This window comes from Diceros bicornis, chromosome 6 (assembly GCF_020826845.1).
Source record: "Diceros bicornis minor isolate mBicDic1 chromosome 6, mDicBic1.mat.cur, whole genome shotgun sequence".
Lineage (NCBI taxonomy): Eukaryota > Metazoa > Chordata > Mammalia > Perissodactyla > Rhinocerotidae > Diceros > Diceros bicornis.
The window spans coordinates 37,210,312-37,228,251 of NC_080745.1; the positions used below are offsets into that span (position 1 = coordinate 37,210,312).

At 37.6% G+C, this 17,940-nt stretch overlaps 1 protein-coding gene across 1 annotated transcript in view; it reads right to left on the bottom strand.

Moving 5' to 3' along the window:
* Window positions 1-10,066: 10,066 nt before the first annotated feature.
* CCAR1 (cell division cycle and apoptosis regulator 1) overlaps window positions 10,067-17,940 on the bottom strand; it is a 52,673-nt gene continuing 44,799 nt past the window's right edge. The window contains exons 20-25 of the mRNA XM_058543310.1: window positions 15,061-15,143; window positions 14,029-14,175; window positions 13,168-13,288; window positions 12,879-13,064; window positions 11,653-11,858; window positions 10,067-10,934 (exon numbers count right to left, since the gene is read on the bottom strand). Coding sequence (XP_058399293.1) covers window positions 10,875-10,934; window positions 11,653-11,858; window positions 12,879-13,064; window positions 13,168-13,288; window positions 14,029-14,175; window positions 15,061-15,143 — 803 coding nt within the window. The 3' untranslated portion in view covers window positions 10,067-10,874. The remainder of the gene's footprint in view (window positions 10,935-11,652; window positions 11,859-12,878; window positions 13,065-13,167; window positions 13,289-14,028; window positions 14,176-15,060; window positions 15,144-17,940) is intronic.

Sequence of the window (17,940 nt, forward strand, 5' to 3'; positions counted from 1 at the left end):
TTCCTATCTCTTATGTTTATACTGTGGCACTTCAACCTTTTATTTTTTCCAATTGTCATTTTGGATATAGGTATATTAACACAGTAACTGCTAATTCTCTCAATAATCCTAACAGAAGTGTATGTGTAACTTTATAATCTTAAGCAATGGAATCAAATGAAATAATGACCTTCTTCAAAACCTTTTGTCCTATCCAAGCAGATAAAGATTGGCTCCCAAGAAATGGGAACTGGTCTTCTATTTATTAAAGAAGAATCTTTACTTACAACAAACCCTTGATAATTAAACAAGAGTACTGCTGAAACAATGCTGCATGCCAGGGAAAACAAGCAGCTTGTGGATCAGAGCTTTTACCTCTGGGCTTCAGTTTCCTAAGGTGATCTTTATCTGCAGACTGCTGGAGGTTATAGGCAACCAAGAGCTCAACATGACCAAGCCGTAAAACAGAAGCAAATTAACCGTGGAGCTGAAGGCTTAGCTTTAGAATGGTAGAATTCTCATTTTATTCCAAATTCCAATTCTTATAGTGATGTTTGGTTGGCTGGTTCTCTTCTGGAAACGGTAGCTCAAAGGTTAAACATTCACCTCCTGGAAACATTTCCAACAGCCAGGTGAATGCCTCCCGAGTTTGCAAAGCTGGTAAAAACTCGGGGATAAATAACAGATGGATATGGGAAATGGCATAAGTTTAGCCTAAGGCTAGTGTACTGTATACCTTAAGGAACAATGGTTCGAAATAGGTTTTAATTAAATATTTATGTTACAGCCAGAAACAGTAAGCAGTCTTTATGTCGCCAGGGATTCGCTTTCAACAGGTCTATCTATTTAAGAAAGAAAGTGAATGGACATTAAATATTTATTCTTTATATGTTACAAGTAGATTCTACTCTTTCGCTGCCTGAAGGAAGACAAAAAGGCTAGAGATAACCAGTGAGCTGCATTTGGAAATAGAATCTTATAAAAAGACTGGGATGCCAGGTTCAACTAAGAAGTAGATCTGAGGTTTTACTGAGGCCAGATGATGTGAAACCCTTTACATCTATCTGGGGACCACAAAGCAATAACTTCTGATTTTTTTTGGTTGCATTTTTCTCACATTTGGAATGGAGAAAATAACATGACCAATTTTTTGCTGAAGCATAGACTACTAACTGCTATATTAATTCCAAACTCTTACAATGACCCTTGCAAAGGAGGATTTGTCATAGCACACTAATCCTAAGGCTAATTTATGTTTTTGGTTTATCTTGAATCTGAAAATTTAGAATGACCATGAACCACAGCATGCAAATTCCTCATATTTTGTCTCTTTTTTTTTTTTTAAAGATTTTATTTATTCATTTTTTTCCCCCCAAAGCCCCAGTAGATAGTTGTATGTCATAGGTTCACAACCTTCTAGTTGCTGTACGTGGGACTTGGCCTCGCATTGGATGGAGAAGTGGTGCCTTGGGGCGTGCCCGGGATCCGAACCCGGGCCGCCAGCATCAGAGCGCGCGCACTTAACCGCTAAGCCATGGAGCCGGCCCATATTTTGTCTCTTTAGATGTGAGAAACTTTTTTTTTTTAAAAGTTTTGAACTCCAAGATCAGTGTTGTAATAACGTCTATTAATGGCTTCCTATAGATCACATTTAAAGCTGTTCCCTGTGCTTTATGAAGTTTCATTTGCCTGAACTGCTGGAGCAACAGTACAATATCAATTGTTGTTGGACAACAAGCTTATGTAAACAAAGGTGAAATTTGCGTCTGATTTAGTAGCTCAGAGAATTTTCGGGCAAAGGCCATGAACATACAAATAAATGCTAATTAAAAAAAGTGTTTGGTAGAAGTTCAATTCTGAAGTTAAATTAATTCCCCCAATTTGAGAACCTAGAACAAACTTCATACAAAGAAGCACCCGCTTAACCACATGTTAACAATAATGAAACTGCAGTAGTGCAATAAAGGAGAAAAATTTAAAGTGATTATATGGCATTCTTTGATGTTAGGTCCAGGGGACAAGGGTTCTGAAACCAGTGAACTGGAAAGCCATCTGCTCTCAAGACACTGTTTTACACAACGCCAAGAGCCAAATACTCAAAGGGTGATTGAGATATCTAAACCTAGACTTCAAAATATTTTTAAAGTTTAAATATCTTACAAAAGAATAGATGTTTTAAAATACCACTTGGGGGAAAAAATCCAATGAGAGAGAAGCCAGCACTACAGTTAACCCAGCGACGCTCACAATAAGACTTTTGTTACCATTAAAAGGAAGCTGTTCCAACAGATTCACGCACTCTGCGCCTGCGTGAACAAAATCTCTTAACACAGGCTCACGACAGCTTAGCATCTCCTACAGAAAACACAAGGACTCTTTAAAAGCATTGGTTTTGCTTACTGGTCTTGAGTTTGTCTATAAGCAAGAGAACTGCTGGAGCAACGCTGAATGCCCGGGAAAACAAGCAGCTTGCGGATCACAGCTTTCACCTCTGGGCTTGTTTCCTAAACTGATCTTTATCTTGCAGACTGCTGGAGGTCCTAGGCAACCAAGAACTGAACATGACCAAGTTCTAAAACAGAAAAATTAACTGTAGAGCTGAAGGCTTAGCTTTAGAATGGCAGGGTTCTTACTTTATTCCAAATCCAGATTTACTCTGGATTTGATTTCACTCAATATGAAATTTGGCTGGCTCACACCAACAAAACATATTAAATATATTAAAACGCTTAGATATTTTTGATTAATAAATATCTGTAAGGTTTAATATCTGTAAGGATTAATAAATACCTGAGGTTAGCCTGCATTTTAGCCCTGCCTAGTTTTAAGTATCAGATATCTTTAAACTGTAGATTTAGGCTCACCCAGGTTTCTGAGCTAATCCAAACCGCCTGACACCTTAGGAGTGCATCACACCAATGGATAGGATTTATTACTTGCATTGTCCTAAATGTAGTGTCAACCCAAATGCCATCACCCTCACCAAGCTCTAGGCTTCAATCAAAATCTGCGTAGATGAGCCTCTACTTTGGCTCCTGGCCTCCGTCTAAGTGGTTTGTTGAACTTGGGGCCCCAGCTCTGAATCTTGCCTCTGCGGTTGGGGTCCTGACGGCCTGCAAAATCCTCTCTTTAGGGGCTGGACTCTGTCTTCATGGCCTCACCACTGGCTGACATCTAATTCAAACTGATCAACTTCCCTGGAACTAAGATTATCATCTGCCTGATTTTCAGTAATACTGACACTGCCTAGAGGACTACCATCTCCTCACCCCCTTTACTTTCTCCACCCACCAAATTAAACCTTTGGATAGTGAAGTCAGCCTGTACACAAGAATCTGGACTATTAGCCAGCCCTGAGTAGGACTTAGGGGAGCAGCAGTTAGGAGGAACCCCATACATCATCAGTCCCACTGATTACCAACACATTCTAATTCTTTAAATACTCAATGGAGCAACATTTTAGGAACTTATCTAATTTAGCTGAATTAAGTTTCTCTCACCATTTGCCTTGCCCATCCAAAGCAATTTCTCTGAGGGTCTAACTAGTCCTGGAAGCTCCCCTTCTGCCTCAAGGAGAGAACACAGCCTTTTCAGTTAAGGTTTCAGAGGATGAAGTCACTGTCTTGAAGACTAGTTCATTTAAGATTCAGACAGATGACTAACCCCTGGTTGGAGACATACAGAGAACCTGGAATTGAAAGCCTTTGCTCACAACTCACATCTCTTCAAGAGATCCTCCCTTATTGCTTCTGATATCTGCCTACTGCTTGCCTTGACATTTTTAGGAGCTCTCCATGTCAAAAAGACTTGGTTGCCTATTGCTTACCTCTCCCTGCTGACCATCTCAATTCTTTAATTTTTTCTCTCAGACCCGCAACCTACTCTAGTGTTCTTGCCCAAGCCAGCTGATAGGTCCCCTCACCACCTACCTGTTCTCCCAACTAAGCCCTTCACCACCTTCACAAACTATTATATATGAGGATCCTACTTATCACTCACCCAAAAGATGGTGGGGACCACACACTGACACTGCACATTAGTTAGATTACGTTCAGAATTTGACACCTCACAAAGGAATTATACAGTCATGTCAGCTTGAGGGTGAGAAGTGGGGGGAAAAAAACAAAACCAAACTACAAAGAAATGATGATTGATTTTTCCCAGTTTATTTAATGCAGTTGTTTAAGCAGTTGTGATCCTTCCCATAAAGAAACCATCTCAAAGTAGCTTTTCAAAGTCACTACCTGCAGGTTCCTAGACTTGTATTCATTCTTTCGATAAATGTTTCAGTGTTGGGGCCAGCCCTGTGGCTTAGCGGTTAAGTGCGTGCTCCGCTACTGGCAGCCCGGGTTCGGATCCCGGGCGCGCACCGACGCACCGCTTCTCCGGCCATGCTGAGGTGGCGTCCCACATACAGCAACTAGAAGGATGTGCAACTAAGACATACAACTATCTACTGGGGGCATTGGGGAGAAAAAGGAGAAGGATTGGCAATAGATGTTAGCCCAGGGCTGGTCTTCCTCAGCAAAAAGAGGAGGATTAGCATGGATGTTAGCTCAGGGCTGATCTTCCTCACACACACACAAAAAAATGTTCCAGAGTCTACTATAGCTTATCCAATGTAGAAATAATTATCCCTACAGAAAAAGCCCAAATTGCTCAGAGGTAATATGTCCAAGACAACTGCTACATTTTCTTAGAGATTTTTAAATCACATATTAAGTAGGGAAACCTGCTCTCTATGTATACCTTAATTTAAAAATGCAAATTCTAGGGCCCTACTTCAGACCTCCTCAATCAGAAATTCTGGGGATGGGGCCCAGCAATCTGTTTTAAGTCTCCCAGGTGATTCTGATGCATACTAGTTTGAGAAGCACTGCCTTAGTTTAGGCACAATGATCACATTCAGACTCTGTCATTAACAGGGCTGAAATAAGGAGCTGACTTCAGTGACTTAAGTAGTACCTTACCTGACTATCTGACATACGTCCTCTATACACACAAGAAAAACTAAGTATATAATTTATGCTCAAAAGTACTTTGGTACTTAATCTTCATTTATGTATAAGCCTGAGGCTTGTTTTTAAACCAATGAACACCAAAAACACGTCAATATTACCCATAAGATGGATAATAAGTAGACAATAATCAGTTTGCCTGAGACAGTCCTGGTTTATACCTAGTGTCTTGATATAATTATTCTTGGCACCCTCCTCTTCTCTCAAAAGATTCCCAGTTTAGCTAATAAACTATGGTCTAAATATCACCTACTCTATTAATAAAACACAAAATAAGGCAGTGAAACATGTTAATAATGATTCCTGGAAAATTCTTATCATTTCATTAAGATTCATTTAACAGGTAATTTGTAAAGATATTCTTAGATATTAATTTTAATCAATTTCAAAATAGTCTGAATACAAAATTATAGTGGAACAAATTTCTTTCCTGGAACCCACAGACATGGCAACTGCATTGCAGTTAAATCAGGAAATGTGCTGCATTCTGGTCCTATAGAGGAGCCTTTTATGGTGCCTCTAATTACTGTGTTCACTTCAATCTTTTGCCTAAAATCAATACACGCTTTTTGTACCTACTTTGACTTCACATCACTAGGAGCAAACCTACATGGCTTCTGACAATGAAAACCACCTCAGGTTATCTCAGACCCACAAAAAGATTCAACACCATCTCAGAGTTAACTTGTGGACTTGCAAAGGCCTGATGAGATAAGAGTATGCAGGGCTAGAAAGGACACATTGAAGGAAGTAGGGAAGGAGTGTCCCCTCTCTACTATGCATATGACTGTCAGAGTGCTCCGAAAGACTTTAAGGATCATGACAAACCCTAAACAAAATCTACAGTCCCCACTGTAGTATTTCTGATGAATTCTGGTCAGTATTTAGAGATCTAAGTAGCTAAGGAAATTCAGCCTTTGAGTAGCCTCTCAAGGGTCAGTTATTACCTGCATCACAGAGAACTCACAAAGACTGGCCTGGACCCAGCCAACCACTGAAGACACCATTTCTTTCCTGCTGGAATTATAAACAATTCTATCTAGGTACCTAAAGAGAATATCTTTACTGTTTGCTATATATAAAGTAGCATTATCTGTTTTCACCGAATGCTTTAATTAAAGCTTTGTGGGCACAGATATCCACGAATAATTACCTAATATATTTACAATAAATTTTGTCCATATTCTAACAAGGAAACTCATCAATGTTTAACATATTCCTAATTCCTTTCTTTAGCAGAAAACGAGAAGTTTCCAAACTTTTTTTTTTTTGCTTTCTACATATTGTTTTTCTTACCAGAAGGAAGCGATAACCTCTGTATTAAGGCACAACACAATCACACTGTCACTGTGGCAGAAATCCCTGCTGTTCATCCACCTGATCTCAGGTAAGACTCTGTGGCCCACAGGACTAAGGCACTTGAGATTTTTCCCTCAACTGAAGCATAGGGAAGGTGCTGAGACTCTAGGGATTGTCATGGTTTTTGGACCTATGTCCAAGTTCACGTCTGCACTGGTGCTGAAGATGGACATTGACATGTACCAGGGGCTGGCCTGGTGGTGTAGCAGTTAAGTGCGCGCAACGCTTCGGTAGCCCAGGGTTCGCAGGTTCAGATCCCAGGTGCGCACCCATGTACCACTTGTCGAGCCATGCTGTGGTGGCGTCCCATATAAAGTAGAGAAAGATGGGCACAGATGTTAGTCCAGGGCCAATCTTCCTCAGCAAAAAGAGGAGGATTGGCATTGGATGTTAGCTCAGAGCTAATCTTCCTCACACAGACACACCAAAAAGATGTACAAAATACGTAAAAGCATCTTTAAGTAACTTTCCTCCCAAGTTCACCTTGGTAAAAGTCCCCAAAGCTTGGCCTCTTAGCAAAGGTACAACTCCATATCCTGGTCAGTCTTAGGATTTAAAGAGAAAATGGCCCAGGGGTACACAATTGATGAAATGTTCTGTGCAAGTCATGCACTTGTGCAGGGCATGAGGTGAAATTATATGCTAACACATGCAGTGTTGTGAGCTCTCAGGGTGCACAGAGAGGGCAGACGAAAGGGACATCAGTTAATCTGTCGCACCTAGTCCAGCCCATCCAATTCAGGGTCCTTACATGTTTCTTTTGTTTTCCACGTAATTACTGAATTATTTAGGTTTCAATCTGCTAAAATACATGAAAGGTGAGCTGGAAAAGAGCCCTGGGGTTAGCTCCTCTTAGCTTTCACTATGGTTTTCGAATTCCTTGGGACATAATTTGTTTAAATTGTTAATATAAGTTAAGGTCAATTATATAAAAATATTCTATAAACCTATAAAATTTGGTATCATCCAAAATCAGATATTATTTGATACCAAAATCATACCTGAGATTTTTCAAGTCTATTAAGTGATTTGAATGTCAGTGAATGGTTAATTCTGACTCTAGGCTGAGCTCTTCCCCTTGATCGTTTCTACAGACTTTTGTTTACAGAATGTATTCCAAATATTCTGAAATATCCTCTAACATTTATTCTTTGGATTACATTCAAAATTTTTATTTAATGGTTTTGCCTTGCTTACTATTTTCAGAGGATTAAAGCCTAATCTTCAAAATATAGCTTTATATATTCTGTTCTCTATGATCCTGAAATTAACTTTTATCAATAAAAAGATGCTAGGATTATTTGTACTAAGTAGTTCCACTGTCCCTTGTGATGGTTTATTATCAATTTCACCAACAGAAATAATAGCAGGAAGTTCTCCCTTCTACTAGGACAACTAATACCAAAGAACCAGCACTCTTTCGCCACTTCAGAGGATACGTCTTGCATTTTATAACAGGATTAAGATTCTTATTCTCTTCACTGGTAAAACTATCCATTCATTCAAGCTACAAGACTTTATGATTAAGGTTTTAGGATTGTTAGGGTAAAAGGCGAGATCACCTCAACCTTCTTAAAGGGGCACAAACTTGACTTAAGAAAGTTGGAGGGGCCAGCCCCGTGGCTTAGCGGTTAAGTGTGCACGCTCCGCTACTGACAGCCCGGGTTCGGATCCTGGGTGTGCACCGAGGCACCACTTCTCCGGCCATGCTGAGGCCGCGTCCCACATACAGCAACTAGAAGGATGTACAACTATGACATACAACTATCTACTGGGGCTTTGGGGGGAAAAGAAAAAAAAAAAGTTGGAGAAGAATTCCATAGTCTCTGAAAAAGCACTAATTCATGAGCCAGTATCAGTCACCTCCTTTCCAAGTAGTTATGTAATAGGTTGCGGTTAGGGATCAGACTAGGTAAAATATTAAAAAGTATGTGTTGAATATTACTGAAAATTTTGAGATGAGTGAAAAGTGTACATATGCAAAGTCTAAGTGTTACTGTAATTCTCTTAAAAAAGGATTTGTTGTGTTGTTACATTTTTGAAGAGTGATTTTCCAGGACTTAGGCAAAATTCAGAAAGAAATACTAAATTCTTAAAATTTCAGTTTGAATCTAGCATTAAAATGCAAGATCAGGCATCCAGAACATAAAAAGAATGGGAAAATAAAATTAAATGTTATCATAGACCTATTGTGTTATCTGATTAAATATTTTGGCTTGGTCAATGTCAGATGACCCAATACAAGAATAGACTGCATTTTTACTTCTGAATAAATATCCAAAACCGTTCAGAAAGGCAAAAACAAGTTCTCTTCCCCCTCATTTTCTCTAAAACCAATTTTTCTATATGTAACTTGCCTTTTTTTTTTTAAGCTTAATCACCTCACTTTCCACTTCCCATGAAATTATTTTCTAAGAAATTTACCCCTAAGTAATAATGGAAAGATTTATACTTTTTCTCCCTTCTCCCAATATTATTCTAGTTTATATATCTCTGGGAAAAATAAGTTTGACAGATGGACTTTATAATGATTTTTCTCATTTAAAAATATACTCTAGGGCCAGCCCTGTGGCTTAGTGGTTAAGTGCGCACGCTCCACTACTGGCAGCCTGGGTTCGGATCCCGGGCGCACACCGATGCACCGCTTCCCCGGCCATGCTGAAGCCACGTCCCACATACAGCAACTAGAAAGATATGCAACTATGACGTACAACTATCTACTGGGGCTTTGGGGAAAAAAAAAAGGAGGAGGATTGGCAATAGATGTTAGCTCAGTGCCAGTCTTCCTCAGCAAAAAGAGGAGGATTAGCACAAATGTTAGCTCAGGGCTGATCTTCCTCACCAAAAAAACAAACAAACAAACAAACAAACAAACAACCTCTACTAAGAACTATCTTCCTTACTGTCTTTTAGTTAAAAGTTTCTCTCCAAGATTTTCCCTTGAAAAAAAACACTTTCCAACTACTCTATAATATTTCATCTTACCTTGAAGATGGAGAAACATTTACACAATAACTGTATAATTATAGATCAATCAGGAATCTGACTTCAGAGAAGTTCAGCAAACCATAAGACCAAAAACAGCAACTTAAGACAAAAATTGGTTTGAAAGAATTTCCGGTATTTTAATCTATTTCTCGGTAAAAGCCATGTGGATTCCATTCACCTTAAGACATGTGTAAAGGGGCACTTACATTCTCATGTTCACCTACTGGAATACCTAGTCATTACTCTATCAAAATAAAATAAAATAAATCCTAATATAGCATAATTTCTATGACAGTCAAATGTTCCAGGAAGGGTTATTTAAACACAAAAAAACCTAATCATCTGCTCAAGACCGCTATTCAGTTTTCACTAGTGTTATCTGAAAGACATGTCACTTAACCCTATATTCTTTTAGACCAGAGTTTCTCAACCTGGGCACCAGTGACATTTTTCAGGCTGGATAATTCTTTGTTATGGGGGGCTGTCCTATGCAACACAGGACGTTCAGCAACAGCCTTCGCCTCTACCAACTAGACACAAGTAGCACTCACCCAGAGGTGACAAGTAGAAAGGTCTCCAGACATTGCTAAATGTCCTGTGGGGGCAAATTCACCCCTTGCTCAGAATCATTGCTTTAGAGTATATCATATTTCCTACCTTTTTCACTCAACAGTTAATCAATTCTTATGTATCCACTAAAATTCTGAAGGAAGTACAGAGACTAATGAAAAAAATTATTTTTAATTAAAGAAGGCTTAACTTAAGGCATCATACTGACATCTACTGGCTTGGTACTAAACTGTACATTTGACATATACTGCATTTTTTAAAAACTCCTCAAAATTAAAAGTAATATAGGTGCTATTCTGGGAAACTTGAACAATTCATGAGTTGAATAGTAACATTAACATCAGAACTATAAGTTTTATGGAAAGCCTAACATATACAATAATAACGGTAATTGTCTATTTCTTCGTTTTTGATGTATTGTCTTTTGGATGAATTGAATTTTTAATGAATGCTTTTAGAGACTCATAATTAGAGGTTTTTTTTTTTTTACGACAAGAAAAAAATGTCTGGTTCAAAAAACTTGCAAAAATTAAGCAGCATGCTATTTTATGATTTATACTGAAACTTTAAGACAAAAATTTTTTTAAACCTAAAAATGATAATCCTATAAATAAAATTACAATTTTCTAGATATTTTAATAAAAGACCTTTGGTAATTAAATACTACTGTCAATTAAGTTGATGAACTTTATTGCGGTTAAAACTATAACAAAGTTCATCCTAAAACATTTTGCAATGCAAAATTATTTCACTCAAGGAGTGTTTAATAATTTGAATGCCAGGAATTACAAGCAATTTTCAAAAGCAGAGACTCGCACATTCATAAAACTTTATACATCATTTGAACTAACAGATATTTATACTACTAAAATCAAACATGCATCACTTTCAAACATTCTTGTATCATGATTTTATATATTACATTATTTAACACCAATCCTCATCACTACACATATTTTATCATACACTTGTACCAATTTCCTTGCATTTCTGATCTTTATCTTCATTCTTCACATTATCCTATAAAACAACAGACAAGGAAAAAGTATATTTTATTAGACTCTCTTAAATTTAACTTTAAAAATAAAAAACATTGCAGATATACTCCAGATAGGCCATTTTACCATCTATGGAAAATTGACCCTGGGGGCAACTATGAAAGAAATCCATCTCTCAACTCTATGCAGAATGGCTTAAAGAATTTGAAAAGCCATCTGAGTCCTGAGAAATTAGAAAAATAACAGTAGTATATTCCTTGCACTGTCGTAGATTTTTTAATTCTTGTTCTTTGAGTGAGACCCAGGATGTGGAAGATCTCTCAATTATTGACATTAGTTTACAATGGCATTGAGTTACTAGATTGTTTTTTAGTGACAAAGAATACTAATACATTAATTTTGATAGTGCCAAAGGTTTCTCAACTCTGCCCACAATAAATGGGTTTAAAAAAGAAGTGAATGGTTTTATCTTCCCCAAGTTCAAACTCACTCTCTGGTTCTGAAACAAATAAAACTTGCTTTAAGAATTCTGTACACAGAAACCATGTTGACATCCCAACAAAGTTCTAGGAAAATACAATCTTTTGGGAATTGCTTTTGACTAATCTGATGAAGAACAGAATGCTACTGGTATTTGCTCCTAGAAAAACCACTAAGAGCTTAATAACATTAAAATTGCCAGAAATAGATTTAAAAATTGAAATAAACTATGAAAACGTTGCAAGTACAAAACTGCTAACCTTCTTGAGCACACAGTGGATTTCATCCATTACTGTGGATAAGTTTCTGATTGTCTTATTCAGTTGGTTTTCAAATTGCAAATTCATGTTTTCTGAAATCTTTAAGTTTTCTTGTAACTGACTAAGATCCTTTTTAACTTCTCTGAGTTCACCAGAAAGACTTTTGTTGGAATTCTCCAAATTTAATATGGTTTTTTCATCTTCATCTGTTAAAAAAAAAAAACCCAAAGTTCACCATCTCACCCCTTAAAATATCCAACTTAATTTTGAGGTTAAAAATATTTCCACCAGGAAAATAAAAAGTAGATATAATTCTTTACAATGGCCACAAATGTCAATTTCAATGGTTATAAATAACACTGTTAATACTCATTTCATTTATATTACATTTTGTGGGCTGGCCCCGTGGCTTAGCAGTTAAGTGTGCGCGCTCCACTGCTAGCGGCCCGGGTTCGGATCCCGGGCGCGCACCGACACACCACTTCTCTGGCCATGCTGAGGCCGCGTCCCACATACAGCAACTCTACAGAAGGATGTGCAGCTATGACATACAACTATCTACTGGGGCTTGAGGGGAAAATAAATAAATTAATTAATTAAATTAAATTACATTTTGCCTAAGTATTACTTCTAAATCAGTGTTCATTTTTAGATGATTGTATAGACTAGAGAAAGTAACAGAAATTGGAGAAAATGAAGTGGAACTAGGGGAGGATTAAAAGGATGCAACAGAACAACAAAGGAACCTGAGAAAACACATGAAGATCTAAGATTAAATCTTATAAAGCTAGGGGCCGGCCCGGTGGCATAGCAGTTAGGTGCACGCACTCCACTGCGGTGGCCTGGGGTTTGCAGGTTCCGATCTCGGGGGCGCAGTGACGCACTGCTTGTCAAGCCATGCCGTCCGTGGTGGCGTCCCATATAAAGTGGAGGAAGATGGGTACGGATGTTAGCCCAGGGCCAGTCTTCCTCAGCAAAAAGAAGAAGATTGGCAACAGATCTTAGCTCAGGGCTAATCTTCCTCACCAGAAAAAAAAAAAAATCTTATAAAGCTAAGCAATTTTATAACCTTTAACAGAAATGGTCAAAAGTAAAGTTACATTACTGCCCAGACTAAAATGCAAGGTATGGCTATGTATGTGTGTATAGGTATGTATATATGTGTATACACATACATATATTCCAACAGTGTTAAAAGTACTGACATATCCAATGCTGTTCCTTACCCGTTTTTTCTTCTAGTAACTGCAGCTTCTGTTCTACTTCAGCTCTTACTTTTTCACTCTTTTCCAATTTTTGCAAGAGGCTTCCTACATCTACCATTGCACCATTGTACACGATAAGGCCAACATTTTCTTCCACATCTTTTGATTCCTGTTTTACTACTGGCGTTGGAAGTAACAACCTGTTTCCTATAATATAATAAACAAGATACCATATTTTATTAAGTTATTTTTTCCTCTTTAATTAATAATATAGTTGTAAAATCACGATCTTAAAATAATATACTCAAACCTAGCATATCTTCCTGCAATGCTTCAGACTCTTCATGGTTTTCTTCATCTTTTGAGGTATCTGTTAATTTCCGGTAAAAGCAAGATTCACGGAGTACTACTTTATTAAGAAGCTTCTTTACCTGTTATGCAAGCAAGTAAACAAAAAGATGAAAATAAGTTTTTGATTCTCCTTGAACAACTGAGTTCTAATTTTCGCATATGATGAATATCAATGGCAGCTGTCTTCTGAGGTATCCACTCCCACTCAATTAGAGCACTTATGCTTTTCTTAACTGCGTTCTCCTTAAAACTAAAATCAAAATTATCATTTGAAAAAATTTTTTCAAGTCTAAAATTGATAGAAACACTTAACATATACATTAAAGTATATGTACAAAGATGTTTATTACAGTGTAGTTTGTAATACTAAAAAATGAAAACCATCTAGCAACTGGGACTAGTTAAGGCAATTATGGTACCTCTATATGACAGAATACTATGCAGTCATAAAAAGAATGAAGTGGGTATCTATTTTCATGTTAGAATGCCCATAATACTATATTGTTAAATGAAAAAAAGCTGTGTATCAATATGTATAGAATGATTTCACGTGTTGCTTATAAAACTGGAACTATTATATATACACATACATGAGTTGCTTACAAAAAGATCTAGTAGGTTATATATTAGGCCAGAGGAGTAGAACTAGAGGGAGAGGGGACTTATAACTTTCTTTTACTTTATACATTTCAGTATTGCTTGACTATATTACTTTTAGCCTATATTGCTTTTGTATTTCCAAAAGTCAGTAGAGATTAAAAAGAAAGATAAAGCTCCGAAAAAAATACTTTTCTTTTTAAATATTCACAAGATAGATTACCTGAGCCCGAGAAAGATGTAGTCCAAGAGTATAAAGTATTTCTTCCAAATCCTTTTCAAGAAGGTAACCACAATGGCTTTGATCAAAATAAACAAATGCCATTAACAGATCCCTGTTAATTGTGATCATCTGAGTCTTTTCTTTTTCCTAAAGAAAATGCAGTAGAAAATATAGTATACAATTTTTACCTCTGAAAAATAAGAAGTTGAAACTGTGTCCATATAATAGCAAAATCTTAAAAGACCTTGGCCTTATCTCAGCAAAAACGAGTTGATCTGGTTTATGTGTATGTGAGAAAAGAATAAGACATGCTGGGGCCGGCCCCGTGGCTTAGCGGTTAAGTGCGCGCGCTCCGCTGCTGGCGGCCTGGGTTTGGATTCCTGGTGCGCACCGACGCACCGCTTCTCTGGCCATGCTGAGGCCGTGTCCCACATACAGCAACTAGAAGGATGTGCAGCTATGATATACAACTATCTACTGGGGCTTTGGGGGAAAAATAAAGAAATAAAATTAAAAAAAAAAAAAAAAGAAAGAAAGTCTTAAATAAATAAATAAATAAATAAATAAAAGAATAAGACATGTTGGTTATCTCACATAGCCACAAATATCAAAACATGAACGGCTGAATTTTGCTCTGAGTAGTAATACATAGATAAACAAGGACCAATAAACTTAATGACTGTGCTATATTTAATAAGAAGTCTGGATTATGTAAGAAATGGAAATTATCACATTATAAAAAATACAGTATTCGAGGGGCCGGCCCGGTGGCGCAAGCGGTTAAGTGCGCGCGCTCCGCTGCGGCGGCCCGGGGTTCGCTGGTTCGGATCCCGGGCGCGCACCGACGCACTGCTTGGTAAGCCATGCTGTGGCGGCGTCCCATATAAAGTGGAGGAAGATAGGCACAGATGTTAGCCCAGGGCCGTCTTCCTCAGCAAAAAAAGAGGAGGATTGGCGGATGTTAGCTCAGGGCTGATCTCCTCACCAAAAAAAAAAAAAAAAAAAAAAAAAAATACAGTATTCGATAAATACCTTATCTTTAGAGGGCCTCTCCTTGCAGTACTTGTTGATATCTCTTTTGTCATCTCGTTTGTTTATTTCTTCCTCATCCCGATCTATAAAATAAATACAACGGCAGCAAAAAACTCATTAATATGGATATTTTCAACTATTGTAGAGACCGAAAATACTTTTCTATTACAGGCCAGTTTTCAAAAGGCACAGCAGCAAAGAAGTATTAATTGAATAAAAATAGTTTGGATTTTATAAGAAACAGTTATAAAGAATAATAAGAAGAAATTTACAAGGAGACTAGAGGGAGGGAAAAATGTTGACTTCATTGAATCAAACAAAAGGACTTAATTTCATAAATATTTGGAGGACATAGTTCAAAAAAAATGAATGAGTTTTACACGAGTATGAAATTGAAAACTATTAACACAAACTTAAACAAAAGAAAACAAATTAAAGTATATTTTCTAAAAGCTAAAAGGAAAAACAGCCAATTACTAAAACTAACTGCAAAATAGATTACTGCAAAATAAAACTACGTATGACAGGAGTCCCAGGGCCTAGTGGTTACTTTCAGTGCACTCCGCTTTGGTGGCTCAGGTTTGGTTCCCAGGCGTGGACCTACACCACTCATCGGCAGCCATGCTGTGGCAGCATCCCACATACAAAATAGAGGAAGACTGGCACAGATGTTAGCTCAGAGTAAATCTTCCTCAGCCCAAAAAACCCCTACATATGAGAAACTGAGCGCGGGCCCCATGGCTTAGCGGTTAAGTGCGCGCGCTCCGCTGCTGGCGGCCCGGGATTCGGATCCCGGGCGTGCACCGACGCAGCGCTTCTCCGGCCATACTGAGGCTGCGACCCACATACAGCAACTAGAAGGATGTGCAACTATGACATACAACTATCTACTGGGGCTTTGGGGGAAAAATAAATAAATAAAATTATAAAACAAAACAAAGAAAACAACAACAAAAAAGAAACTGAGAGGTTCTTACGATAATTATGCAGAACCTAACAGTGTTAATATCCAGATTGGCTAACACTAACATATGTGTCCCATGATAAAAGATGGTAACTTGGATCAATAATTCTCAAAAACTGTAACTGTGGAATATATGACTTGAAATCTGTACTGTAGTAAGTAGTCTTGATAATATTCAAATATCAAAAAGAATACTTGAGCGATTTATACAAGTCATGACCCTATTTTCATTTTCTAGATTAGAATAATATCTTTTGTTATTATTAAATTTTTGAAAATATAATGCACCCCGTGCAAAATTCAAAATACACAAAAAGCAACTGGCAAAAAGTAAACTACTTTTTCTTACCTATTCCTAGGCTACCCAGTTCTCCAAGACCTCAGCCATTGAGGTCTCAGGCCAACCACCATTACTAGCTTGTTATAGAACTAACATTAAAGAATTAATCTTCCATGCCTGGAGCTGTATCCTCTAAAATTCATATACTGATGTCTTAACCCCTAGTACCTCGGAATGTTACCTTATTTGAAGAAAGAGTCTATACAGAGGTAATCAAGTTAAAATGAGGTTATTAGGGTGAGCTCTAAGCCAATGACTGGGTCTTCACAGAAAGGGAAAATTTAGACACAGACATATGTAGATAGGTGATGTGAAGATACAGGGAGAAGAAGGCCATCTATAAGCCAAGAAGAGCTGCCTGGGACAGATCCTTTCCTCACAGCTCTCAGAAGGAACCAACCCCGCTGACTCCTTGATCTCAGACTTTTAGCCTCTGAGAACTGCGAGACGATAAATTTCTATTGGTCAAGCTACAGTGTGAGGTACTTTTTAAGTACTCCTAGTGAACTAATACATTGTCATTTCAAGAATTATACACAAATACTAAAGAGTTTTTTTGCAGTTATTTAATGATGCATGAACAATTTTAAAAGAGAAATTTTGGTTCTAGAGGCTTCTTGCCTCTCTCAAATGGATCTCCATCAAAAAGCTCACAGTAACAAATGGTTTGTTGGTAAAATACATGAGATATAGTAAACACTAGGAGTTAACTAGTCCTTGAGATACTACGAAGAATTTCACACTATATTTCCTCCTTGTACATCCACAACACACATAAGCAGATAATATATTTTGTGGTAAAACATGCCAACCTTTGCTTAAGCCAAGTTTCCCAAATTTATTTGGCACCAGTATACTTTATTAAGCTTAATATCTACTAATATCTTGGGACACTCTGGGAAAGACTGCTTCAGGTGAGAAACTGTCTTTGAATAGTAACAACATAGCAAAAACTTTTAGTGAAGAGAATATGCATGCTAAAACATGCATGAACTTGAAAACATGCTAAATGAAAAGAAGCTAGTCACAAAAGATCACATATTATATGATTCAATTTACATGAAATGTCCAGAATATCTATAGAGACAGAAAGCTGACTAATGGCTGCCTGGGGCTGAAGAGGTTGGAGGGAAATGGAAATGAGACAGACTGCTAATGAGCACAGGCTTTCTTTTTGAGGTAAATAAAAATGTTGTAAAATTGATTGTGGTGATGGTTGTACAACTCTGTGAATGTTTACTTTATTTTATTATCTATCTACCTACCTACCTACCTATCTATTTATTTATTTTTGGTAAGAAAGATCATCCCTGAGCTAACATCTGATGCCAATCTTCTTCTACTTTATATGGGCCGCCGCCACAGCACGGCTTGACAAGCGGTGTGTCAATGCGCGCCGGGATCCGAACCTGCTATCCCCGCCGAAGCGGAGCGTGCGCACTTAACTGCCGCGCCACGGGGCCAGGCCCTCTGTGAATATTTAAAAGCCACTGAGTTGTATATTTTTAAATGGGTGACTTGTATGGTATGTGGATTATATCTCAATAAAGCTATTAAAAAAAGGAAATAGGCAAAT